Source organism: Emys orbicularis, chromosome 6 (assembly GCF_028017835.1).
Source record: "Emys orbicularis isolate rEmyOrb1 chromosome 6, rEmyOrb1.hap1, whole genome shotgun sequence".
Taxonomy (NCBI): Eukaryota; Metazoa; Chordata; order Testudines; family Emydidae; genus Emys; species Emys orbicularis.
In genome coordinates this window covers 1,365,219-1,390,391 of record NC_088688.1, presented here as the reverse complement: position 1 = coordinate 1,390,391, position 25,173 = coordinate 1,365,219, and the positions used below count along the sequence as shown (strand labels likewise).

Sequence of the window (25,173 nt, the reverse complement as noted above, 5' to 3'; positions counted from 1 at the left end):
CTGGCCTATGTGTGACAGACGTCAGGCTAGATGAACATTGTGGTCCCTTCTGGTCTATGAATAAATTATTAGTTGAGACTGTCCTCTGTGTGCCCACACTGAATGTGATCAGGTCATGATCACTGGTCTCTAGACAACCACCAGCTTCCAGTCTAGTGATGAATTCATCTGTATCCATCAGAATGAGGGCCAAAATAGCTACCTCGTGTTGGGGGTAAGAACATCAGAACGGCCACACTGGGTCAGACCAATGGTCCATCTAGCCCAGTATCCTGTCTTCCAACAGTGGCCAGTGCCAGGTGCCCCAGAGGGAATGAACAGAACAGGGAATCATCAAGTGATCCATCCCGTCGCTCATTTCAAGCTTCTGGCAAACAGAGGCTAGGGACACCATCCCTGCCCATTCTGGCTAATAGCCATTGATGGACCTATCCTTCTATCAATTTATCTAGTTCTTTTTTGAACCTGTTATAGTCTTGGCCCTTCACAACATCCTCTGGCAAAGAGTTCCACAGGTTGTGCGTTGTGTGAAAAAAATACTTCCTTTTGTTTGTTTTAAACCTGCTGCCTATTAAACACCCCTTGTGTTAGAATATTATCGCTAATGTTTAGAAACTTAAATGAGGTTTTACTACTGGCTGCAGGAGACCTCCCAAACTTCTCCCAGACTGAAGTCCCCCATAACACAGTTTTTCTTCCCACGTCACAGACAAGTGGTTAGTGAGTATCCCATTCTGTTCTCTGGTTTGATTTGGTGTCTGTAACAGACCCGCCAGTACACCCACTGGGCTTTGTTAGTACATTCATCCATAGGCATGATCCTGCACTTCTGAGTTAGCAATACCTCTAAAACAGGTGATGCTGCCTTTAACGCAGAGTGCCCCCCAAACCTTCCTAAAGAGGCTGTAACCAGTGAGTTTAACATTCCTGTCCTGCGACTCATCCCGCTAGGCCTCAGTGATGACAATAATACGTAATTTCTTCTCATTAATGAGAATTTCCAATTGTTACTCAGATTCCCAGCATTGGGTCAGAGACAATTAAGAAAAGTCTCTGTCACGGAGTGTGGGGGACTCAGGGCCCTGTACCCCCGGCTTCCTGCGATTCACCACGACTCTCAGCCAGCCAGTAAAACGGAAGGTTTATTGGAGGACAGGAACACAGTCCCAAACAGAGCTTGTAGGTACAACCAGGACCCCTCAGCCAGGTCCCTCTGGGGGGCGGGGAGCTTAGACCCCAGATTTGGGGTTCCCTTCATTTCCCCAGCCAGCTCCAAACTGAAAAAAACCCTCTAGCTGTCCCACCCTGCCTCCTCCTGGTCCCTCCTCCAGCCTTTGTTCAGATTCCCGGGCAGAAGGTGTCACCTGGCCTCTAACCCCCCTTCTGGGCTCTCATGTTACATGCTCAGGTATCTTCCCTTAAGGAAAGTCTCCCATCTCCAATGCAGACCATCCCAGCCAAACTGCCCTGCAGCATTCCCAGGTCAATACTCCCCACTCCCTGCTGTGTCACAGTCTCCTCTTCATGTTCGCTGCCAGCGCTGTTCAGTACGTTCCTGAAATCTGGATCTGTGTTTTACACTCATTTGTTCTGTGGTTTTGCCCCTTGGCCTCCCAGTAAATCACCTGACTTACTCTTGGGCACTACTATAAAGAATTTACTCAGAGGACTTGGAACTGCTTAGAACTCGTTTTTTTCGCAGCTTTCAAGTACACGGTGTTGCTTTAAATATTCCCCTCTGGCAAAGGGTCCACATGAGGAGCTGTCGGCCGGTTGGTTCCATTACGGGGAAGCCACTTCTAACCCTTCCAGCGCACTTTAGTCAGTGGCTTTAGCTCCAATTACTAACGTGCATGTTTCTTTTGGATGGTGCCACTGGTTAGCAAATGGAGCATCTATCTTAAGAAATAAATATTGTACTTACTTTTCAAAGGGCGAGTTATCAACCCACTTCCACTGTGATCCCCTTTGCCAGTCTCTCCAGAGTCCAATCCAATACTGCACATTAGTATTTTTCAGAAAATTCTAGGAAGAAAAGAGTTACATAATGACACCCCTGCATTCAAGTGACTGCTGTGAAGAAGCAGAGCACTGCAGGGAAAGGATTAGCTGGTGGAGAAAAGGATGTTCCCATGAGCACCATCATATTGCTCCAGAAGTGGGGTTACCCAGCTAGCCAGGTGTGGGGCAGCTAACAGCATCCTCCCAGCGCATCCTGCTATTGGTTATCCATCGTACTGGATCTCACTCAGCCCAGCCCACCAGAAATGAGAGGCCGAAGTGTGAGCTCAGCTGTGAAAAGTGAGTGACGGTTCCTAAGATGCAACAGAGAGTCCTGTGGCACCTGTTAGTCTTAAAGGTGCCACAGGACTCTCTGTTGCTTTTTACAGATCCAGACTAACACGGCTACCCCTCTGATACTTGGTTCCTAAGATGTCACAATACCCCTAGGACAACAAATGTGATGGGAAACGGTGCAAAAAGGAGACAAACTGAATTAGTTCAAACAAAAAGGCCCCTGGTGTAACTCAAGGACTGTGTTAAGGCCTTGACTGAGAAACAAGAGACATGTGGGACCAAAGTCAAGGAGCCGAAATTGGTGTGTCAGAAATTAGGCCTAATTGGTAGACAAAACAAGGAGGGGAGGGGCTGTTCCACCCACTGCTCCCTTCGGCATCCTTAAAGAGACTTTGGGAGACAAGTTGCCTAGTGGAGCCAGCTTCACCGTCCTGACTGCCCCCCACCCTGTCTCCTGGGACTGTCGTCCGGACCCTGAGAGATGTCCTGGCCTGACCAGACTGGGCCAGAGAGAGAGACCCAGATGACACCAGCTCTGGCTGAGTCCTAAACACCATTTGGGATGTGAGACTTCATCTTCCCATCGCCCTTGGGTGTCCCTTTCCTTCCCCACCTTGTTTCTTCCCTCCCCATCCTTGTCCATTTGCCTTCTGTCTAATAAGAGTCTGGGCAGCCGGCCAAGACTGTACACGTTGTAACACAGCTGTGAGCCTGTGACCAGGGAGGCAGGGGAATGCAAGGCCCTAACCAGCCCAATGCTGGTACGAGTTTGTCAGGTCTCAGAGTGGCCGATCAGATCTTGTGCTGGGCCTGAGACAGAAGCTGCGTTTTCTCTTTGCTGTTCTCTTCTCTCCCCTTGTGGGTGTTTGTCTTGTTTTGCCTTTTAGGAAACAGGATTGGACGATAACAGCAGCACTAGCCCATCTCAGCTAACGTCTTCTCCTCTCCCCAGGACAGTTATCACCGTCTTTGATACAATCTAGGACAGTGGTTCTCAAGCAGGGGTACACGTACCCCTGGGGGTACCCAGAGCTCTTCCGGGGGTACATCAACTCCTCTAGATATTTGTCTAGTTTTACAACGGACTACATAAAAACCACTAGCAAAGTCATCACAAACTAAAATTTCATACAGACAATTACTTGTTTGTACTGCTCTATATACGATACACTGAAATGTAAGTACAATATTTATATTCCAATTGAATTATTTCATAATTATGTAAGCAGAGTCAGGATGAGCTCTACCCTGACATCTGGTGGTGAATTGTGACGAGAATGCCCCTGTTAACAGGGGCTGCTAACAGGGAGTTTCGCAAGGGAGTTCTCCAGGTGAAGGAGGAGCTAATACAGCATCTGTGGGGTAAGTGACTGTCTGTAGTGTGTGTTTGTTTGAGTTTGGGGGTTACTTGCTGTGTGCTGAGCTTGTGTTTGTTTGGTTGGTTGTTTGAGGGACCGTGTGCTCTGGCTGGCAGTTGGAGGCAGGTTTGAAAGCTCGAAGCCTCTGGTAATTGGCTGAGCCTTACTCAGTGGGCGGGGCATTCACTCAGGCCAGGGCTTTATAAAGCCGCGCACAAGCGACCAGGGAGCTTTGCGACCAGGGGCTGCTAACAGGGAGTTTCGCAAGGGAGTTCTCCAGGTGAAGGAGGAGCTAATACAGCATCTGTGGGGTAAGTGACTGTCTGTAGTGTGTGTTTGTTTGAGTTTGGGGGTTACTTGCTGTGTGCTGAGCTTGTGTTTGTTTGGTTGGTTGTTTGAGGGACCGTGTGCTCTGGCTGGCAGTTGGAGGCAGGTTTGAAAGCTCGAAGCCTCTGGTAATTGGCTGAGCCTTACTCAGTGGGCGGGGCATTCACTCAGGCCAGGGCTTTATAAAGCCGCGCACAAGCGACCAGGGAGCTTTGCGAACAGGGGCTGCTAACAGGGAGTTTCGCAAGGGAGTTCTCCAGGTGAAGGAGGAGCTAATACAGCATCTGTGGGGTAAGTGACTGTCTGTAGTGTGTTTGTTTGAGTTTGGGGGTTACTTGCTGTGTGCTGAGCTTGTGTTTGTTTGGTTGGTTGGTTGAGGGACCGTGTGCTCTGGCTGGCAGTTGGAGGCAGGTTTGAAAGCTCGAAGCCTCTGGTAATTGGCTGAGCCTTACTCAGTGGGCGGGGCATTCACTCAAGCCAGGGCTTTATAAAGCCGCGCACAAGCGACCAGGGAGCTTTGCGACCAGGGGCTGCTAACAGGGAGTTTCGCAAGGGAGTTTAGAAGGGGAGTGGGAAGGGAGTGGGAGTCCCTCGCCAGCCGTAACTCCATCCCCGTGGCCCCCCCCTAAAACCTATAAACCAAACCACATTCCAAAACTTCCTTCTGTAAACCACCCTTTCACTAACTAGGATAAAATGCAGGCAGAAGCCCAGCAGCAGAGTGGGGGCTATCCAGTTTATTGCACCGACTGTTGCATGTATGATTACCTGCCCTGTGGGCGGGTGGCGTATGTGTGCAGTCGGTGCAAGGAGCTCCTGGCCCTCAGAGACCATGTACGGACTTTGGAGGCCAGGGTGGCGGAACTGGAGGAGCTGAGAGAGGCAGAGAGGTATGTTGATGAGGCTTTCCGGGACACTGTAGAATTGTCCCACCTCCGCTTAGACAGCACCTGTGCTGTTAAGGAGGAAGAAGGGCCCAGGGAAGTAGAGCAGTCAATGGAAGCAGAGGGAAACTTTCCCATAGTTGGGACCCTCCTTCCAGATGGTTCTGGGGTTGCCTCTCGCACTGAGGTTGCCTCTCCGGGGGAGGGAACTCCAGTTTCTAGGAAAAGGCAGGTGTTAGTAATGGGAGATTCGATTATTAGAAATGTAGATAGCTGGGTCTGTGATGACCGGGAGAACCGTATGGTGACTTGCCTGCCTGGTGCGAAGGTTGCGGATCTCTCGAGGCATCTAGATAGACTTATGTGTAGTGCTGGGGAGGAGCCGGTGGTCGTGGTACATGTAGGTACCAATGACATAGGGAAGGGTAGGAGAGATGTCCTGGAAGCCAAATTTAGGCTGCTAGGGAAGAGACTGAAATCCAGGACCTCTATGGTGGCATTTTCAGAAATGCTCCCAGTTCCACGCGCAGGGCCAGGTAGGCAGGCAGAGCTTCAGAGTCTCAATGCGTGGATGAGACGATGGTGTAGAGAGGAGGGGTTCACGTTCATTAGGAACTGGGGAAACTTCTGGGATGGGAGGAGCCTATACAGGAGAGATGGGCTCCACCTAAACCAAAGTGGAACCAGACTGCTGGCACTAAACATTAAAAAGGTTGTAGAGCAGTTTTTAAACTAGGAGATGGGGGAAAGCCGACTGCTGCAGAGGAGCGTGTGGATCGGACACAGACTTCTCTTAGGGGAGAGTCTGATGATAGAGAATCTCCAGGTTATAGTCAGGAGCAGAGGACTGAAAAGTATAATGTAAGGGCCGGATCAAATGATAAACAGCCACATAAAAAAGAATCTGGCACATCAGAAAAAGGCAGGCTAATAAACAGGGACAAGTTTTTAAAGTGCTTGTACACAAATGCCAGAAGTCTAAATAATAAGATGGGTGAACTAGAGTGCCTTGTGATAAAGGAGGATATAGATATAATAGGCATCACAGAAACCTGGTGGACTGAGAGCAATCAATGGGACACAATCATTCCGGGGTACAAAATATATCGGAAGGACAGAACAGGCCGTGCAGGGGGAGGAGTGGCACTATATGTTAAAGAAAGTGTAGATTCAAATGAAGTAAAAATCTTAAGCGAATCCACAGGTTCCATAGAGTCTCTATGGATAGAAATTTCATGCTCTAGTAAAAATATAACATTAGGGATCTATTATCGACCACCTGACCAGGACAGTAATAGTGATGATGAAATGCTAAGGGAAATTAGAGAGGCTATCAAAATTAAGAACCCAATAATAGTGGGGGATTTCAATTATCCCCATATTGACTGGGAACATTTCACTTCAGGACGAAATGCAGAGATAAAATTTCTCGATACTTTAAATGACTGCTTCATGGAGCAGCTGGTACGGGAACCCACAAGGGGAGAGGTGACTCTAGATTTAATCCTGAGTGGAGCGCAGGAGCTGGTCCAAGAGGTAACTATAGCGGGACCGCTTGGAAATAGTGACCATAATACAATAGCATTCAACATGCCTGTGGTGGGAAGAACACCTCAACTGCCCAACACTGTGGCCTTTAATTTCAAAAGGGGGAACTATACAAAAATGAGGGGGTTAGTTAGACAAAAGTTAAAAGGTTCAGTGACTAAAGTGAAATCCCTGCAAGTTGCGTGGGCCCTTTTTAAAGACACCATAATAGAGGCTCAACTTCAATGTATACCCCAAATTAAGAAAAACAGTAAAAGAACTAAAAAAGAGCCACCGTGGCTTAACAACCATGTAAAAGAAGCAGTGAGAGATAAAAAGACTTCCTTTAAAAAGTGGAAGTCAAATCCTAGTGAGGCAAATAGAAAGGAGCACAAACACTGCCAACTTAAGTGCAAGAGTGTAATAAGAAAAGCCAAAGAGGAGTTTGAAGAACGGCTAGCCAAAAACTCCAAAGGTAATAACAAAATGTTTTTTAAGTACATCAGAAGCAGGAAGCCTGCTAAACAACCAGTGGGGCCCCTTGACGATGAAAATACAAAAGGAGCGCTTAAAGATGATAAAGTCATTGCGGAGAAACTAAATGGATTCTTTGCTTCAGTCTTCACGGCTGAGGATGTTAGGGAGATTCCCAAACCTGAGCTGGCTTTTGTAGGTGACAAATCTGAGGAACTGTCACAGATTGAAGTATCACTAGAGGAGGTTTTGGAATTAATTGATAAACTCAACATTAACAAGTCACCGGGACCAGATGGCATTCACCCAAGAGTTCTGAAAGAACTCAAATGTGAAGTTGCGGAACTATTAACTAAGGTTTGTAACCTGTCCTTTAAATCGGCTTCGGTACCCAATGACTGGAAGTTAGCTAATGTAACGCCAATATTTAAAAAGGGCTCTAGGGGTGATCCCGGCAATTACAGACCGGTAAGTCTAACGTCGGTACCGGGCAAATTAGTTGAAACAATAGTAAAGAACAAAATTGTCAGACACATAGAAAAACATAAACTCTTGAGCAATAGTCAACATGGTTTCTGTAAAGGGAAATCGTGTCTTACTAATCTATTAGAGTTCTTTGAAGGGGTCAACAAACATGTGGACAAGGGGGATCCGGTGGACATAGTGTACTTAGATTTCCAGAAAGCCTTTGACAAGGTCCCTCACCAAAGGCTCTTACGTAAATTAAGCTGTCATGGGATAAAAGGGAAGGTCCTTTCATGGATTGAGAACTGGTTAAAGGACAGGGAACAAAGGGTAGGAATTAATGGTAAATTCTCAGAATGGAGAGGGGTAACTAGTGGTGTTCCCCAAGGGTCAGTCCTAGGACCTATCCTATTCAATTTATTCATAAATGATCTGGAGAAAGGGGTAAACAGTGAGGTGGCAAAGTTTGCAGATGATACTAAACTACTCAAGATAGTTAAGACCAAAGCAGATTGCGAAGAACTTCAAAAAGATCTCACAAAACTAAGTGATTGGGCAACAAAATGGCAAATGAAATTTAATGTGGATAAATGTAAAGTAATGCACATTGGAAAAAATAACCCCAACTATACATACAACATGATGGGGGCTAATTTAGCTACAACGAGTCAGGAAAAAGATCTTGGCGTCATCGTGGATAGTTCTCTAAAGATGTCCACGCAGTGTGCAGAGGCGGTCAAAAAAGCAAACAGGATGTTAGGAATCATTAAAAAGGGGATAGAGAATAAGACTGAGAATATATTATTGCCCTTATATAAATCCATGGTTCGCCCACATCTCGAATACTGTGTACAGATGTGGTCTCCTCACCTCAAAAAAGATATTCTAGCACTAGAAAAGGTTCAGAAAAGAGCAACTAAAATGATTAAGGGTTTAGAGAGGGTCCCATATGAGGAAAGATTAAAGAGGCTAGGACTCTTCAGTTTGGAAAAGAGAAGACTAAGGGGGGACATGATAGAGGTGTATAAAATCATGAGTGATGTTGAGAAAGTGGATAAGGAAAAGTTATTTACTTATTCCCATAATACAAGAACTAGGGGTCACCAAAAGAAATTAATAGGCAGCAGGTTTAAAACAAATAAAAGGAAGTTCTTCTTCACGCAGCGCACAGTCAACTTGTGGAACTCCTTACCTGAGGAGGTTGTGAAGGCTAGGACTATAACAATGTTTAAAAGGGGACTGGATAAATTCATGGTGGCTAAGTCCATAAATGGCTATTAGCCAGGATGGGTAAGAATGGTGTCCCTAGCCTCTGTTCGTCAGAGGATGGAGATGGATGGCAGGAGAGAGATCACTTGATCATTGCCTGTCAGGTTCACTCCCTCTGGGGCACCTGGCATTGGCCACTGTCGGTAGACAGATACTGGGCTAGATGGACCTTTGGTCTGACCCAGTACGGCCTTTCTTATGTTCTTATGTTCTTGTGGAAAAGAATTTCAGGGGCTAGTCTTATTTGCATAGGCACACCCACCCCGCCTAGCATGAGCCCACAGCCGCCCAAATCGTCACTTTTGCTGCTGTGGGATCCCCAGTTTCTCTGTTATTGGGGCAGGAAGAATAAAGTGTTACCCTGATTATGTGAATCAAGGCCAGTGGAACTGTTTTATGACAGAGGGACTCACCATCAACTAAGTAGCACTCGCTAGACGAGGAACATGGGTTCCAAAACCCAGTGAATTAAGAGAGGCTGAGGATGGGTATTTGTACCTGATGGTATGGGCCCCTTTTGAGGGCCTGAGGCACTGATTGCACCGCCTCCCCTCTCCACTATGGAATAGCAGAGCTAATTTTGATTCTATTAAGAGTCTAGTTACAGGCTGCTGAGCTGAATTCACTTTGGGCCAATGGTGCACCAGCATTGGGGCTCCCCTACTACAAGCTGAAATCACTAAAGAGCTAAAATTACTAAGAGCTGAGTGCCGTGTTAACTAGTCGGGGAGCCTGAAGACATATTGCTAAGCGACTGGCAGAGCTGAGCAGTTTGTGGGATGGCTGGAGCGGCTCACGGGATGGCTGGAGGAGTGGAGCAGCTCGTGGTGAAGGCTGCAGCAGAACCCCATGGAGAGGCGGGGCAGTCGGCCTCAGATCACGTAAGGTGCCCCTTAACACCCCGCATGCCCTTCCCCCCCCCATTTCCACCCAGGCTGGGGGGTGGGGGAGAAGACTCTGCAGATAAACTTTTGAACTCTGGGGCTGCACTGACCAAGGGACAGAGACTTTTGGGTTGTTGGACTTTTGGGTGATTTTTGGGTTGCTGGACTCAAGAGACTTTTGGAGTGTTGGACTTTGGGACTTTGGGGTGATGTTTGGGTTGTTGGACTTAAGACCCTGAGGGGAAGAGGACACTGCCAAACTTACTTGGGGGGGGTGGATCTTTTGCTCATGGTTTGTGTTATGAATCCTGTTTGTGATGTTTCCCCAACATAATGCTGCATTGTTTCCCTCCTTTATTAAAAGGCTTTTGCTACACTCAGACTCCGTGCTTGCGAGAGGGGCAGTATTGCCTCCTAGAGGTGCCCGGGGGGTGGTATGTAATTGTTCCAGGTCACTGGGTGGGGCTCAAGCAGGTGTTGGGTGGGGGCTCAAGCCGGTGTTGGATTGAGTTATTGAAACGGAACCCCTAGGTACTGCACCCGGCCCTTGTTGCTGCCAACTCAGACGGGCAGAAGGGTTACATTTTTATGGTAAAAATGAGGAAGTCAGCCATTTGTCAGTAGCAGTGTGGCTGTGACACTTCTGTATTTTTATGTCTGATTTTGTAAGCAAGTAGATTTTAAGTGAGGTGTAACTTGGGGGTACGCAAGACAAATCAGACTCCTGAACGGGTTACAGCAGTCTGGAAATGCTGAGAGCCGCTCATCTAAGAGACTGTCAAAAGGGGGGAAGGTTCTTTTTAAAAACTTTCTAGCTGAAGGGAAAGGGAACAAGGGATGTTGGTCAAATGCAAGCCTTCCTTAATACTTTACATTCCAAAGTAACTGTTTTTCCTTCTTTTCTGTATGTTTAATGAAAGGTTAAGAGGCTGTTGAATGGTGTGTTTGCCGTGGCACTCAGCAGGCCGAGGTCTCTGTAGACCAAACCCCGAACATTGTTTAAAACTCTTCAGTGCTGGACAGTGACAGGGTCGTGTTAACACCTTTGACTCTTTGGGCCGCTACATTCCCTCTAAATTAATACAACAGACCTCCAGGCCCGGAGCAGCCCAGTGCTCCAGGGCTCCAGCAGAGGCGTTTGCTACTGCAGAAGTCGGGAGAGCTGCATTTACCCTGCCTGGCCCGGGCTGCCCCCGTCAGAGTGTACATGCCCCACTGCGCGGGGAGGGGCTGCTTCTCCCCAACGTAATGAGCCCTTTCTCCCTGCTCGTCAGCCCAGATGCACCATCAGCCATGGGCTCTGGCAGGTCCCCCAAGGCTCAGCCACCTCTTCTCCCTCCACTGAACTCCTGATCATCCCATGGGGAAGCGCACGGGGAAAGCAATAATTCGGTGTTCAGAGACGGGTTTGAATAGTGTGCAGTGAATAAGGCAGGGGCCACACCCTGAATGAGGAGGATAAAAGCCACGTCCCCAGAGCGGGTCCATGTGGTGCCCTGAATGATCCTGTAGGGATCCTGGGGGAACAACGGTCTGTGGCCATATGAACAAATGCTGGATCATAACGCATACACGCCGGGGGCGAAGTAAGGCAGCACCCTTTGACTTTGCATCCACCACTGGGCATCGTACTCATAAAGGAGAGCTTTGAACTCAGTCTCATGGGGAATGGTGACAAAACTCCAGCCAGCGTCCATCTAGGCTCTAGTAATGAAGCCGGGGGAAGGGACTAGAAACCACAACTGCATTAAAAGGCAAGAAGAAAAGCAGCAGGGCAGCCTGCCCGAATCTGGGAACAAGCAGGAGGACCTAGAGGCAGGGCTGGATTAAGGCAGGGGCTTGAGGGGCTGCAGCCCAGGGCCCTGGCTCAAGGGGGGCCTGCAAAAATAAATCACAGGCTGGGATCTCCAATTCCGGGCTGCTAAAAGTCCCGCGGCGCAGCGGGGCTCAGGCTGCCTGCCATAGCCCCACACCGCTCCCGGAAGTGGCTGGCTGCTAGCACGTCTCTGCAGCCCCTGGCGGGGGTGGGAGAGGCGGCTCCGTGCGCTGCCCCTGCCCCCAGCACCATCCCCTCAGCTCCCATTGGCCAGGAACTGGCCAATGGCAGCTACAGGGGCAGCGCTTGCGGGCGCGGGCAGTGCACGTAGACACCCTGTCCCCCTCCCCCCAGGGGCCTCAGAGACGTGCTAGCAGCTGGCCACTTCTGGGAGTGCCATGGGGCCACCGCATGCAGGCAGCCTGCCTGAGCCCTGCTGCGCCGCCGGCCGGGAGCTGCCTGTGGTAAGTGCCTGCTGGCCGGAGCCTGGACCTCGCATCCCCTCCTGCCCTGCCCCAGGTCAGAAACCCCGTCCTGCACCCAAAGTCCCTCCCAGGCTCCACACCTCCTCCTGCACCCAAAGTCCCTCCCTGCCCCTGCACCCCCTACTGCACCCCAATCTCCTGCCCCAGCCCCCTCCTGCACCCAAACTCCCTCCCAGGAAAAAAGCATTGAGGGCTACAGCTTGTTCCAGAAGGACAGGGATGGGGACAGAGGAGGAGGTCTTTGCTATACGTCAGGAATGTGCACACTTGCTGCGAGGTGAAGTGCGCGGCAGAGCTACTGAGAGTCCCTGGGTGAGGATAACAAGGGAAAAGAACAGCAGCGATGTTATGGATGGGGGTCGTCTGTTAGAGACACCACATCAGGAGGAGGAAATGGACGAGTCATTCTACAAGCAGGTAACAGGATTAGGTTACACACATGAGCTAGTATGAATGGGGGTGTGACGAAGTGGGAATGTTCTTAATGTTTTCTTTGAACACTGGGTGGGTGCCTGTGATGCAGCAGGGAGTGGGGAGTATTGACCAGGGAAGGTTGCAGGGGAGTTTTGCTGGGACTTTCTGCATTGGGGATGGGAGACTTTCCTTGAGGGAAGATACCTGAGCATGTGTGACGTTATTGACATAAACTGGGACCATATAGATCATGGTTGCCACCAAGGTCCTGTAGTGGCACCCAAATCTTGTATAAAGGGGGTCAAATGGGGTGTCTAAGACAAGGTTATGGTTTACTGATTATAATTATGCTGTCTATATGTCTGTATCAGTTTTGTAGTTGAAGTTATGAATATTGGCTCTATACTGTCTGTATTTCAAACTTATGCTATGCTGCTGGGTGACATCCCAGACAAACTGGTGTTAGCTCTGCCTAGCCTGCTTGATGGCCCATTAAGGACCATCAGCTATACAATGGACCCATTGAGAGAAGGCAAATATGCCTTGAGACTCAGCAAAGTATGCAGGAACTTGCCCATGTGACTCCAGACTCCATTTTGCTGTAATTTTCCACAGTAAGAACAAAGAGGTGTTCTTACACCTGGAAAAGACTATAAAAGGCTGATGCCTCATCTCCATCTTGTCTTCAATCCTGCTTCATACCTCTGGAGGAACTTTGCTACAAGCTGAAGCTCTGAACAAAGGACTGAGGACCCATCCCAGCTGGGGATGTATTCCAGAGACTTGATTTGAACCTGCAGTTTATTCTATCGCTGCTGCAAGCCTGAACCAAGAACTTTGCCATTACTGTATGTAATTGATTCCATTTAACCAATTCTAACTCTCATCTCTATCTTTTTCCTTTTATGAATAAACCTTTAGATTTTAGATTCTAAAGGATTGGCAACAGCGTGATTTGTGGGTAAGATCTGATTTGTATATTGACCTGGGTCTGGGGCTTGGTCCTTTGGGATCAGGAGAACCTTTTTCTTTTACTGGGGTCTTGGTTTTCATAACCATTTGTCCCCATAACGAGTGGCACTGGTGGTAATCTGGGAAACTGGAGTGTCCAAGGAGATTGCTTATGAGACTTGCGGTTAGCCAGTGGGGTGAGACCGAAGTCCTCCTAGTCTGGCTGGTTTGGTTTGCCTTAGAGGTGGAAAAACCCCAGCCTTGGGCTGTAACTGCCCTGTTTGAGCAATTTGTCCTGAGTTGGCACTCTCCGTTGGGTTCCGCCAGAACCGCATTGTCACAGCATGTAACATGAGAACCCAGGAGGGGGGTTGGAGCCAGGTAACACCTGGGTGAGTCGGCTGGAGGGAGTTTCAGTTTGGAGCTGGCTGGGAAAATGGAGGGGAGCCCAGATGGGGCTCTGACTCCCTGGGGCCCCCCAAGATGGACCTAACTGAGGGGGTCCTGTTGTCTGTACCTGCAAGACCTGTCTTGGACTGTGTTCCTGTCATCTAAATAAACCTTCTGTTTTACTGGCTGGCTGAGAGTCACGGTGAATCTCCCACAGTCTGTGACAACTGGTAGCAGTGGTGGGATCTACTGCACCCCATGGATGGCGCTTCCTGCAGTAAGTGACTGGGGAGCAGTAAAACGAAAGGGGATTAACGAGGACCAGGCATGCTGAAGATTCAGAGAGGAGCGGTTTCGTGGGGCGGAGGAGCTACGCTTAATCCCTGGGGGTGTGTGACCAGCAAGAAGGACTGTTGCAGTAACGGGGTCCCCCTGGGGCCTGCGGTGAGCAGGCTCAGGGGCGGAGGACCGGCTTGACCCTGGGAAAGAGGTGGTGACCTGGAGAAGGGCTGGCACACTAGAGGTCCCCCTGGAAACTGTGGGGAGCGGTGAGCACCCAGGCCTGTGAGTGGCCAGCAGGAAGATGGATGCCAAGCACCTTAAGAGTGACCTGGTGGAGCTGTGCAGGCAGAGGGGGCTGCGCAGTGGGAGGCTCACCAAAGAACAGCTCATTGCCCAGCTAGAGGAGGGGGATCGATCGGATGAACTGATCCCTGTCTCTGAGGGACGCAGCCCGGCAGATGCAGCCCATGCACCAGTGTCTGTTCCAGCTGGGAGTGGTCGGACGGCTGCTGAGGGCTTCCCAAGGCCCCTCCTACCTATGCCTAGGGGAGGGGCTGGAAGGAACCCGGCGAACACCGAGGGCACCCTGACCCCTGCAGCTAACAGGGGATCCTCACTGTGGAGCTCCCCATCCCTGGAGCTGAGGCGGCTGGAATGGGAGAGGGAACTAAAATTGAAAGAGTTGGAGCTGAGGCAGCAGGAACTGCCGGAGGAGCGGGAAGAATGCAAAGAGCAGCGTCAGCATGAACTGGAGGAGAAGGAGAAACAGAGGCAGCATGAACTGGAGCTGGCGAGGCTGAGGAGCAGCGAGCCCCTGGCTGCGGTGAGTGAGGGGGGACCCAGGACTGCATGGAGCTTTGATAAGCGCTTCCTGTCCCAGCATAAGGAAGAGGAGGACATAGATGAATTCCTGGATGCCTTTGAGAATACCTGCGAGTTGCACAGGGTTGACCCTGCAGACAGGCTCTGGTTTCTCACCCCCTGACTGGACCCCAAAGCCGTGGCGATGTACAGTCGAATGAAAGGGGCGGAGAGAGGGGACTATGAACTGTTCAAACAGGCCCTGCTCCGCGGGTTGGGGCTGACTCCCAAGGCGTACTGGAAAAAGTTCCGGAGTCTGCGTAAAACCCCTGAGGTCACATATCTGTAACTGATCCTCCGAATGCAGGGATACGTTCACAAGTGGGCGAATGGGGCCCAGACTAAGGAGGACCTGGTTAAACTGATTGTACTGGAGCAACTGTATGAACACTGCCCAACGGACCTGATGATGTGGTTGGGGGACAAAAAGCCAGAGGACCTACGGCACACAGGGCAGCTGGGCGATGAGTTCATGGACCGCGGGGCAGGGCAGGGAAAGGAGGAGTCCCAAAGGAATAGGTCCACCGTGATGCAGAGAGAGGGTCACCCTGGGATTCCTCAAAGGGGGAATGTAGAGAACACCTTACCAAGGGGAACATCCGACGTCAGGACCAACCGACCGGCTTGAGGGGACCAACGGGACATGAGCTGCTACTACTGTGGCCAGAGAGACCACATACGGACCCAGTGCCCCAAACTCAAGGACAGACTGAGCAGATCGAACCCATACAGGGTTAACTGGGTAGGGACCCAGCCGGACGAGGGGCAAGCTTCCCCAGCCTCAGGAGAGAGGAGTGCCCCAGGCCAGCTTCTCTGGGGGGCTGGATGCTACGGACTCAAGGTTCTCTGTTTACAGGGTGGGCGCAGGGCGGTCCCTGCGGAGCGAGTGCCTTGTTCCCCTGGAGGTGGATGGAAGGAAGGTCAATGGATACTGGGACACAGGCGCTGAGGTGACGCTGGCCCGGCCCGAGGTGGTAGCTCCAGTTCGGGTGTTGCCTAACACCTTCCTGACCCTGATGGGGGTGGGCGGGACCCCATACAAGGTGCCTGTGGCGAGGGTACGCCTGAAATGGGGGGCCAAGGAGGGCCCCAAGGATGTGGGGGTGCACCACCATTTGCCCACTGAGGTGTTAATGGGGGGGGGACCTGGAGGACTGGTCAAGCAACCCCCAGAACGCCCTGGTCGTGACTCAGAGCCGGCGAGGGGCACTACGCCCTGACCTCGGGGATGGTACCTTGCCAGAGGTGCAGGACCCTAACCCGGTGGGGAGGGAGTGCCCAGGGACAAGATTCGGGGAGGCTGCAGCTTCAGACCCAGCCAGTGAGAGAGAGCAGGTCCCCATCCCTGTCCCAGCCGCTGAGTTTCAGGCCGAGTTGCAGAAAGCTAGGGTACCTGGCCGACCTCGGTGCGGTACAGACCATGGGGAGAGGTGGCCGGAAAAGGTTCCAGTGGGAGAAGGGGTTCCTGTACCGAGAATGGGCTCCCCCAGGGAAAATGGAGTCATGGGGGAGCAGGAGGCAGCTGGTGGTACCCCAGAAGTATCGCCGCCAGCTGCTGTACCGGGCCCATGACACCCCCCTCTCAGGGCACCAGGGAACCTGGCGTACCCAGCAGAGGCTGCTACGGAGCTTTTACTGGCCTGGGGTCTTTGTTACTGTCCGACAGTACTGCCGATCCTGTGACCCCTGCCAGAGGGTGAGGAAGGCCCGGTACAAGGGGAAAACGGCTTTAGGACCCTTGCCCATCATAGAGGAGCCTTTCCAGAGGGTGGCCAAGGTCAAAAGGGGGGCTCTGAACCAAGAGAGCCCGAATTACCGACCTCCAGACTGGAACGCTGGGAGAAGACCCCAGCCCACTTTGAACCCCAGGGGTATTGGAGTGGCAAAAGGGCATGGGCTGCATAAGCCTTCCCACATGCGGACTATGAGTGCCATCGAGCGCACTCGACCTAAAGGGGGGCGTGAAACTGGAAGGACTTGGGGTAACTCCAACCAAGGAAGAGGAGGGATGCTGGGGCATCCATGGGAACGTGGGTAGGTTCGAACTTCGTGGGTAGGTCTCGAAGGGGGGAGAGATGTGATGAACTGGGACGGTTCTTACTGTGGGCTTTGAATACTGTGGGTGCCTGTGACGCAGCAGGGAAGGGGAGTGTTGACCTGGGAAGGTTGCAGGGGAGTTTGGCTGGGACTGTCTGCATTGGGGATGGGAGACTTTCCTTGAGGGAGAATACCTGAGCATGTAACATGAGAACCCAGGATGGGGGTTGGAGGCCAGGTGACACCTCTGCCCAGGAAACTGGACAAAGGCTGGGGGAAGATCCGGGGGGAGGCTGGGTGAGACAGCTGGAGGGAGTTTCAGTTTGGAGATGGCTGGGAAAATGGAGGGGAGCCCAGATGGGCCTCTGGCCTCCCTGGGCCCACCAAGATGGACCTAACTGAGGGGGTCCTGTTGTCTGTACCTGCAAGACCTGTCTTGGACTGTGTTCCAGTCGTCTAAATAAACCTTCTGTTTTACTGGCTGGCTGAGAGTCATGGTGAATCGCAGGAAGCTGGGGGTGCAGGGCCTTGTGTCCCCCCACACTCTGTGACGGGGATTTTAACTTCCCTGGTATCTGTTCAAAGACTATTACAGCAAAACATAACGTCCTGCAAGTTCTTAGCATGTGTAGGGGACAGCTTTCTGATTCAGGAAGTTGAGGAACCAAGTAGGGGGTCCATCTATTTTGGATCTGGTTTTGACCAATAAGGATGAATTAGTTGCGAAGGTGAAGGTGGGCGGGAGCTTGGGAGGAAGGGACCATGATCCGATGGAATTCAAGATCCGAAGGAAAGGAGAACACGAGAACAGCAAAACGAGGACACTGCACTTCAGAAAGCCGGATTTCAATGGACTCAGAGAATAGCAGGGTCCCGTGGAAGGAAGAGAAGGAGTCCAAGGGGCCTGGCAGTGCCTAAAAGCTGTAATACTAGGGGCTATTCCCATGCAGAGGAGAGAGAAGAGGAGCCGCAGGAGGCCAATGTGGCTGCATAAGGAGTTTTTAGCTCTCTACAAACCCCATAGGGACAAATACAGGGACTGGAGGGCGGGTCACGGCCCCAAGGGAGTACACAGGGGAATAGTGCGAGCATGTAGGGACAAAATCAGGAAAGCCAAGGCAAGGAACGCGGTACAGCTGGCGAGGAATGTTAGAGGTAGCAGGAAGGGGGTTCTTCAAATCTGTCAGACAAAAAGGAACAATCAGAGACAGGGTGGGCCCGCGGCTCAGTGAAGAAGGTGAGCTGGTAACGCTCCTCCAGCCCCTGGATCAATGCCGTTGCTCTGCTCTGAGCCCCCGCCTATTTGCCAACACCCCCCCCCCCCCAGCCTGGAGACACCCCCCCTTTACGCAGTGTTCTGGCTGCGGTCACACTGGCCATGCATGTACCGTACCGGCGTTGTCTCCGAGTCCCAGGATTTGGCAATAAGAAGCCGAGCACATTTCTGTTCACAGTCTTTTTTGCTTTCTTCCCAAGTCTTCTTCTCCTTCGAGACGAACAAGCACTTTCCTCTGTACAACACCCAGTCTGCCGGGCAGCACCCTGGAGGGAAGAGAGGGTGAGATGCTCAGAGGTGCTCCTGGCCCTGAGTGCAGCTAACGGGCTCATGCCCTGGGCTGTACAAAGAAGGCCTGGTCCCTCCCCAGGGGCTCCCACTCCCCCAGACTCACGGCTGCCCCAGGAGCTGCTCCGAGCTGTGTGTGTGGGGGGGGGGAGAGGGGGTTTCTCGAGGGTTTGGGGCAGGCTGGGAGCTGAGTCCAGGACTCAGATACAAGTGTAACTGTTCATGGGGTTCAACATTTCACTGGTGGGGAAAATGAGCTTCATCTCATTGACACTAAACTGGGAGGGGTGGTAGATACGCTGGAGGGTAGGGATAGGATACAGAGGGACCTAGACAAATTGGAGGATTGGGCCAAAAGAAATCTGATGAAGTTCAACAAGGACAAGTGCAGGGTCCTGCACTTAGGACGGAAGAATCCCACGCACTGCTACAGGCTGGGGACCGACTGGCTAAGCATCAGTTGTGCAGAAAAGGACCTAGGGGTTACAGTGGACGAGAAGCTGGATATGAGTCAGCAGTGTGCCCTTGTTGCCAAGAAGGCTAACGGCATTTTGGGCTGTATAAGTAGGGTCTGTCACGGAGTCCCCGGGCGATGCTCTGGAACTGCTCCCCACAAAGCCAGTCAGGACTTTGGGGAGCCTCCTCTCCCTCGGAGCAGACCGTCTTCAGGGAAAGAAGCTCACACGGCTTCACCTCCTGGGTCTGATCTTGGAGCATTCAGCATATGCCCCTCCGTGCGCTTCCCACAGCGAGTCCGCTCAGGCGGGGTCCTGGGGAAGCCAGAGGTCCTGCACCCCCACTTTGCAGTCAGACGTGACTCTCAGCCAGCCAGTAAAACAGAGGTTTATTAGATGACAGGAACACGGTCTAAAACAGAGCTTGTAGGTACAGAGAACGGGATCCCTCAGCCGGGTCCATTCTGGGGCCCAGCGAGCCAGACACCCCTGTCTGCCCTCACTCCTCTTCCCCAGCCAACTCCAAACTGAAACCCCCTCCAGCCCCTCCTTTCTGGCCTTTGTCTCTTTCCCAGGCCAGGAGGTCACCTGATCTCTTTGTTCACCTTTAGCTATTCCCTTGCAGGGGGGAAGGGCCCCAGCCATTTGTTGCCAGGATACAGTGTCGGCCATTTATGCACACTGGAGACTTAAGAAATGCATAGGGGAAACGGAGGCACCCATACAGTATTCAGAGGAAACATTAAGAACAGTCCCACTTCGTCACAGGGGCATTGCCAGCAGATCAAGGGACGTGATCATTCCCCTCTATTCAACATTGGTGAGGCCTCATCTGGAGTACTGTATCCAGTTTTGGGCCTGTGACGGAGCAGGGAGCGGGGCGGATTTGACCTGGGAATTTTGCAGGGGACTTACATTGGGGATGGGAAGGAAGCTACCTGAGCTGTAACCTGAGCCAGGAGGGGGGTTGGGAGAAGTGACACCTTCTGCCCGGGAGACTGAACAAAGGAGAGGAGGAGCAGAGGGGAAGGGGGAGAGACCTGCTGGAGGAGTTTTGAGTTTCAGTTTGGTGCTGGGCGGTGGAACGCAGGGAACCCCCAGGCTGGGGTCTAAGCTCCCTAAACCCCCCAGAAGGACTTGACTGAGGGGTTCTGGTTGTACCTACACGTTCTGCTTGGGGCTGTGTTCCTGTCATCTAATAAACCTTCTGTTTTACTGGCTGGCTGAGAGTCACGGTGAATCTCAAGAAGAGGGGTGCAGGGCCCTGACTCCCCCACACTCCGTGACAGGGCCCCGCACTACAAGAAGGATGTGGAAATATTGGAAAGAGTCCAGCGGAGGGCAACAAAAATGATTAGGGGGCTGGAGCACATGACTTATGAGGAGAGGCTGAGGGAACTGGGATTGTTTAGTCTCCAGAAGAGAAGAATGAGGGGGGATTTGATAGCTGCTTTCAACTACCTGAGGGGGGTTCCAAAGAGGATGGAGCTCGGCTGTTCTCAGTGGTGGCAGATGACAGAACAAGGAGCAATGGTCTCAAGTTGCAGTGGGGGAGGTTTAGGTTGGTGTAACGGAGTGTGGGGGAGACCAGGCCCTGCACCCCCGGCTTCCTGTGGTTCACCATGACTCTCAGCCAGCCAGTAAAACAGAAGGTTTATTTAGACGACAGGAACACAGTCCAAAACAGGTCTTGCCGATACAGACAACAGGACCCCCCTTTAGTTAGGTCCATCTGAGGGCCCCAGGGAAGCCACAGCCCTGTTGGTCGGGGCACCCCTCTTTATTTCCCAGCCAGCTCCAAAACTGAAACTCCCTTCCGCCATCTCCTTTCTCCCCCTTTCCCGGCTCCTCCCCCAGCCTTTGTGTCCTTTGTCCAGTTTCCCGGGCAGAGGTGTTACCTGGCCTCCAACCCCCCTCCTGGGTTCTCAGGTTACATGCTCAGGTATGCTCCCTTCCCCAATGCAGGCAGTCCCAGCAAAACTCCCCTGCAACCTTCCCAGGTTAATACTCCCCACTAAGCATTCAAATAACACATCAAGAACATTGCCACTTCATCACAGTTGCATACTAGGAAACACTATTTCACTCGGAGGGTGGTGAAGCACTGGAATGGGTTCCCTAGGGAGATGGTGGAATCTCCTTCCTTGGAGGTTTTTAAGGCCCAGCTTGACAAAGCCCTGGCTGGGATGATTTAGTTGGGGGTTGGTCCTGCTTTGAGCAGGGGGTTGGACTAGATACCTCCTGAGGTCCCTTCGAACCCTGATAGTCTGTGATTCTATGACATGGGCACTGCTCCGTTACAGCTCTGGCCGGAGGGCTGGGCAGTGATGCGCAAACAGACTGAGCCGTTTCCCTCATTCTGACAGAGCTCCTTGTTCAGTGTGAGCAGACAGCGACTCGCTGCCCTTGTCACCTGGCACCACCTCCTCCCCGTGCCCGTCTCTGCCCGGTTGGGAGGCCCCAGGCTGTCTGCGATGGCGCGTCGTCCTCGGGGCTGGGATTCTGCCCTTGGCGAGGGGGCAGGGCCCCGGCTGGAGAGTCGCCAGCTCGCCTGCCAGGGAGCCGGGGCAGGACTGGCAGGGGCAGTGCCACCCTCGGGGAAGCTGATCTCATTTTTTAAGGCCTGGGATAGTTTATTTGCCTGGGGTGGGCGAAGCACCGAGAGCGTCACGGGCACAAACTGTGACTCAACCTGCCCTGCGTGTGAGCGTCTGCTGCGAAAAATCCCAAAGGCGAAGGGACCCATTGTGTGCTGGGCCCCAGGGGCTGTTTACACGCGTCGACCAGTTCTGAACACGTGGGAGAGAGGCCTGGACCTGCATTGTGGGGCTGCAGGTCGGGTCTGAGGAGCACCAGCAGATCGGGGCAGGGGGCAGGGAGAGCAGGGGGGGTGCAAGCGGAGCTCAGTGGTGGAGAAGCAGCACTCTGTTAGCTCTTAGCCAGACTGAATCGTGGGATCTCGGCTGACTAATGATCACGTTCATAGTTTGTATTTAGCCAGCACCTTTTCTCCAAGGCTCTAGCTTGGTTCTACACATAAACCGTTAGACCAGCCACATGTAGGTATTGCTTCAGGCACCCCTGAAATGCAGCCACCTCTGGAGTGGGATGCAGCGTGTTTAACAGCTGAAACAGCAGGGGGATTTAAGGGAGCCGGTGAGAACTGGGCTAGGACAGCGAGTTCATGTCCCAATTCTTATTCCATGGAACCGGCCAGTGCCCACCACCCGGGGTTTCCTGTCTCGTCTCCAGCAGTGCCCCCCCACTCCCCAACACACACACACTCCCCTGCACCATGCAGACCTGGGGGCCAGCGCAGCCTGGGGGAAGAGCTGCCCCTCCTGAATGACCAGAGCTGCTTGCTGCAGTATGGCCCTGGTGCTGGGTGCTCCCTCCCTTCCCCACCAAGGCTCAGCTGTCCCTGCCAGGGGTGGGGCACCCCAGCGACCCCCACCCCGGGAAGTCAGTACCTGTCTGCTCGCAGGGGCAGATGCTGGACAGGGCGCTCTCCATTTTCTTCAACTCCTCTTTCATTTCTGTCTTCTCCTTCTGTACCCTCGCCAGCTCCTCCTTCGATCCCTCTAATGCGGCCTCCCGCTGTCGCAGCTGCTCCTGGGTGCTGTTCTCCTCCAGCCGCATCTTCTCCAGCTCCTGCCTGGTCTGCTCCAGCTCCCCCCTGGTCTGCTCCAGCTCCCCCCTGGCCTGCTCCAGCTCCCCCCTGGCCTGCTCCAGCTCCCTCGCCATCTGCTCCAGGGTGGTCCCCTTGGTGCTGACTTGCTGGGAGAGGTGGCTGCTCTCTGCCTCGTGCGCTCGGGACGCCTGCTGCAGATGCTGGGAAACCTGCCAGTCTGCAGGGGACAGACAGCGTGAGCCTGGGCCGGACGCAGGGACGCACGAGATCCGGCACAGGCCAACGGGCACGTGCCAGCAGGTGCCAGCAGGGGAGGGCGGGGCCGGGAGGGCGACTCGAGAACTGGGCTCACTCATCCACCCCAGCAGGGCCCCAGGGGGACGGGGACCCTCCCGACCGTGGAGAACAGCCCCGTAATGCCAGAGCCTCAAGCAGCGGGACGGAGACTCAGGAACGCTGGGCCGGGGCTGTTCAAACAGCTGGGAGGCGAGTGGGTGCTACAGCCAGCGGGCAGCCTCCGAACCCACCGCGATGGGCCGGGCACAGTGCCCTGCAGGCAGCCAGGCCCGGGCCAGCCCCAGCAGCCTTACCTGGCCCTGCCAGGGAGCCGGCCGTGCCGTACAGCCCTTTGGCCAGCAGAGCCGGGAAACCCCCCAGTGCGCTGACTGGCCCCAGCAACGTCTGTGCCGGTGGGCGGGTGCCAGGCGGGCGGCGGGTAGGGGGCCCAAGTAACAGGGCCCCGCCCCTCCCCCCATGGGCCCCTCCACAGAGAGGATTCCCTGACAGGGCCCCCCATGGCTCCCTAGTGACAGGGCCCCCCCCCCCCCCCGACTACCCGGGACAGGGCGCCCCACATCTCCCTGGTAACAGGGCCCCCGCCTGCCCGGGACAGGCCCCCCACATCTCCCTGGTAACAGGGCCCCCGCCTGCCCCGGGACAGAGCCCGCCGTGGCTCCCCAGCTGGATCCGTGTTGCTGCTGGGGAGGTTTCCTGAGCTGCAGCCTGAAATCTCCTTTGCTCGGGTTCACCCCCCCCACTGCGCCCTGAGCCCCCCTCACTCTCCATGGGTCCCCGGCCCCCACATCATCACTCCCCACATGCAGCCCCTTCCCTCTCTCCCCTGGCCGGGCGTTTCGTCCCCGCAGCCCCCCGTTGGCAGGTGCCCACAGCCCGAGGCCCCTACTCACAGCGAACCCCCAGGCCGATGGTGGTGGCCAGGAGGAAGAGGCAGGTCCCCAGCAGGCCGAGGGGCAGGTACCACGTGCTCCACCCGGGCTCTGCGGGAGAGAACCGGCTGCGTTAACGAGGGGAGCCCGAGAGGGCAACATGCCTTGGAACCCAACCCCACGGCCCAGCTCCCCCCTCAGGCTACCCAGGCAATGGGGCTCAGCCCCCCAGGAGGGCAGTGGGAGCCAGGGGAGAGCTCCCAGTGCCGTGGGGCCCGCAGGGACACGACCAGGGCTTAGGCTACCAGCTCCGGTTCCCCACAGTGCGTGGCTGGCAGCCTGGTGGGGTGGGCGCTGGAGCCCTGCCCGTGCAGTGGGCCACGCACCCAGGCTTTGCCCCGTGCTCCTGCCAGCCCAGCTGGGGCCTCCTCCCTCCCCCAGCCACGCTCCCCCACTCAGTGCCCATCCCCACCAGGAACAGGGACACCCTGCCCTGGGGCCGGGACAGGCTCCTGGGGGCATGGCCAGCCCAGCTGCTGGAGTGCAGGGGACGCCCCGTGCGCAGGTCTGGGCTAGCCCCAGGCGCTGGGTCATTCCGACCTGATCCCTGAGCCAGCCGGGAATGGACCCCGCAGACAACAGAGCCCCAGCAGCCCCGCAAGCCTCCCCGGGGCCGGGTGAGGTATTACCCACCCACCCCACCCCCGCCGCCTGGGGCCTGGCCCAGCCTCCTGGGGACAGGGGCCAGTTCGCTCTAGTGCCCGTGTCACGGAGTGTGGGGGGACACAAGGCCCTGCACCCCCGGCTTCCTGCGATTCACTAGGACTCTCAGCCAGCCAGTAAAGCCGAAGGTTTATTTAGACGACAGGAACACAGTCCAAGACAGGTCTTGCAGGTACAGACAACAGGACCCCCCCTCGGTTGGGTCCATCTTGGGGTCCCAGGGGCACCACAGCCCCATTGGGGGGGGCAGAGCCCCATCTGGGCTCCCTCCATTACCAGCCAGCTCCTGAAACTTTCCCCCTACCAGCGTCTACTGCCCCCGCCTTTGTTCAGTTTCCCGGGCAAAGGTGTCACCTGGCCTCTAACCCCTTCCTGGGTTCTCATGTTACATGCTCAGGTATTCTCCCTCGGCCAGTCTCCCATCCCCCCATGCAGACTATCCTAGCCACACTCCCCTGCCTTCCCAGCCAACACTCCCCACTCAGGATTCAAAGACCACATTAAGAACAGTCCAAGTTCGTCACATCTCTCCCCCCTCCGAGACCGAACTGAGCGGGGTCACTTTAGCCAGTGACCCGGGGAAGTTCGAACCTACCCACGTTCCCATGGATGCCCCCGCATCCCTCCCATTCCTTGGTGAGAATTACACCAGGCCCTTCCAGTTTCACGCCCCCCCTTAGGTCGGGGGTGCTCGATGGCACTCGTAGTTCGCACGTGGGAAGGGTTATGCGGCCTGTGCCCTTTTCCCACCCCAATACCCCTGGGGTTCCAACTGGGCTGTGGTCTTCTCCCAGCGCTCCAGTCTGGAGGTCTGTGCTTCGGGCTCTCTTGGATCAGAGCCCCCCTTTTGACCTTGGCCACCCTCTGGAAAGGCTCCTCTATGCTGGGCAAGGGTCCTAAAGCCGTTTTCCC

The 25,173-nt window shown here is 53.9% G+C and overlaps 1 protein-coding gene across 1 annotated transcript in view; it reads right to left on the bottom strand.

The window, feature by feature from the left end:
- Nucleotides 1-1,920: 1,920 nt before the first annotated feature.
- Nucleotides 1,921-25,173, bottom strand: part of LOC135879988 (B-cell differentiation antigen CD72-like) — a 37,318-nt gene continuing 14,065 nt past the window's right edge. Inside the window, exons 3-7 of the mRNA XM_065406046.1 lie at nucleotides 23,560-23,649; nucleotides 22,444-22,589; nucleotides 22,212-22,401; nucleotides 18,116-18,264; nucleotides 1,921-2,025 (exon numbers count right to left, since the gene is read on the bottom strand). Of these exons, the coding sequence (XP_065262118.1) occupies nucleotides 1,921-2,025; nucleotides 18,116-18,264; nucleotides 22,212-22,401; nucleotides 22,444-22,589; nucleotides 23,560-23,649 (680 nt within the window). The remainder of the gene's footprint in view (nucleotides 2,026-18,115; nucleotides 18,265-22,211; nucleotides 22,402-22,443; nucleotides 22,590-23,559; nucleotides 23,650-25,173) is intronic.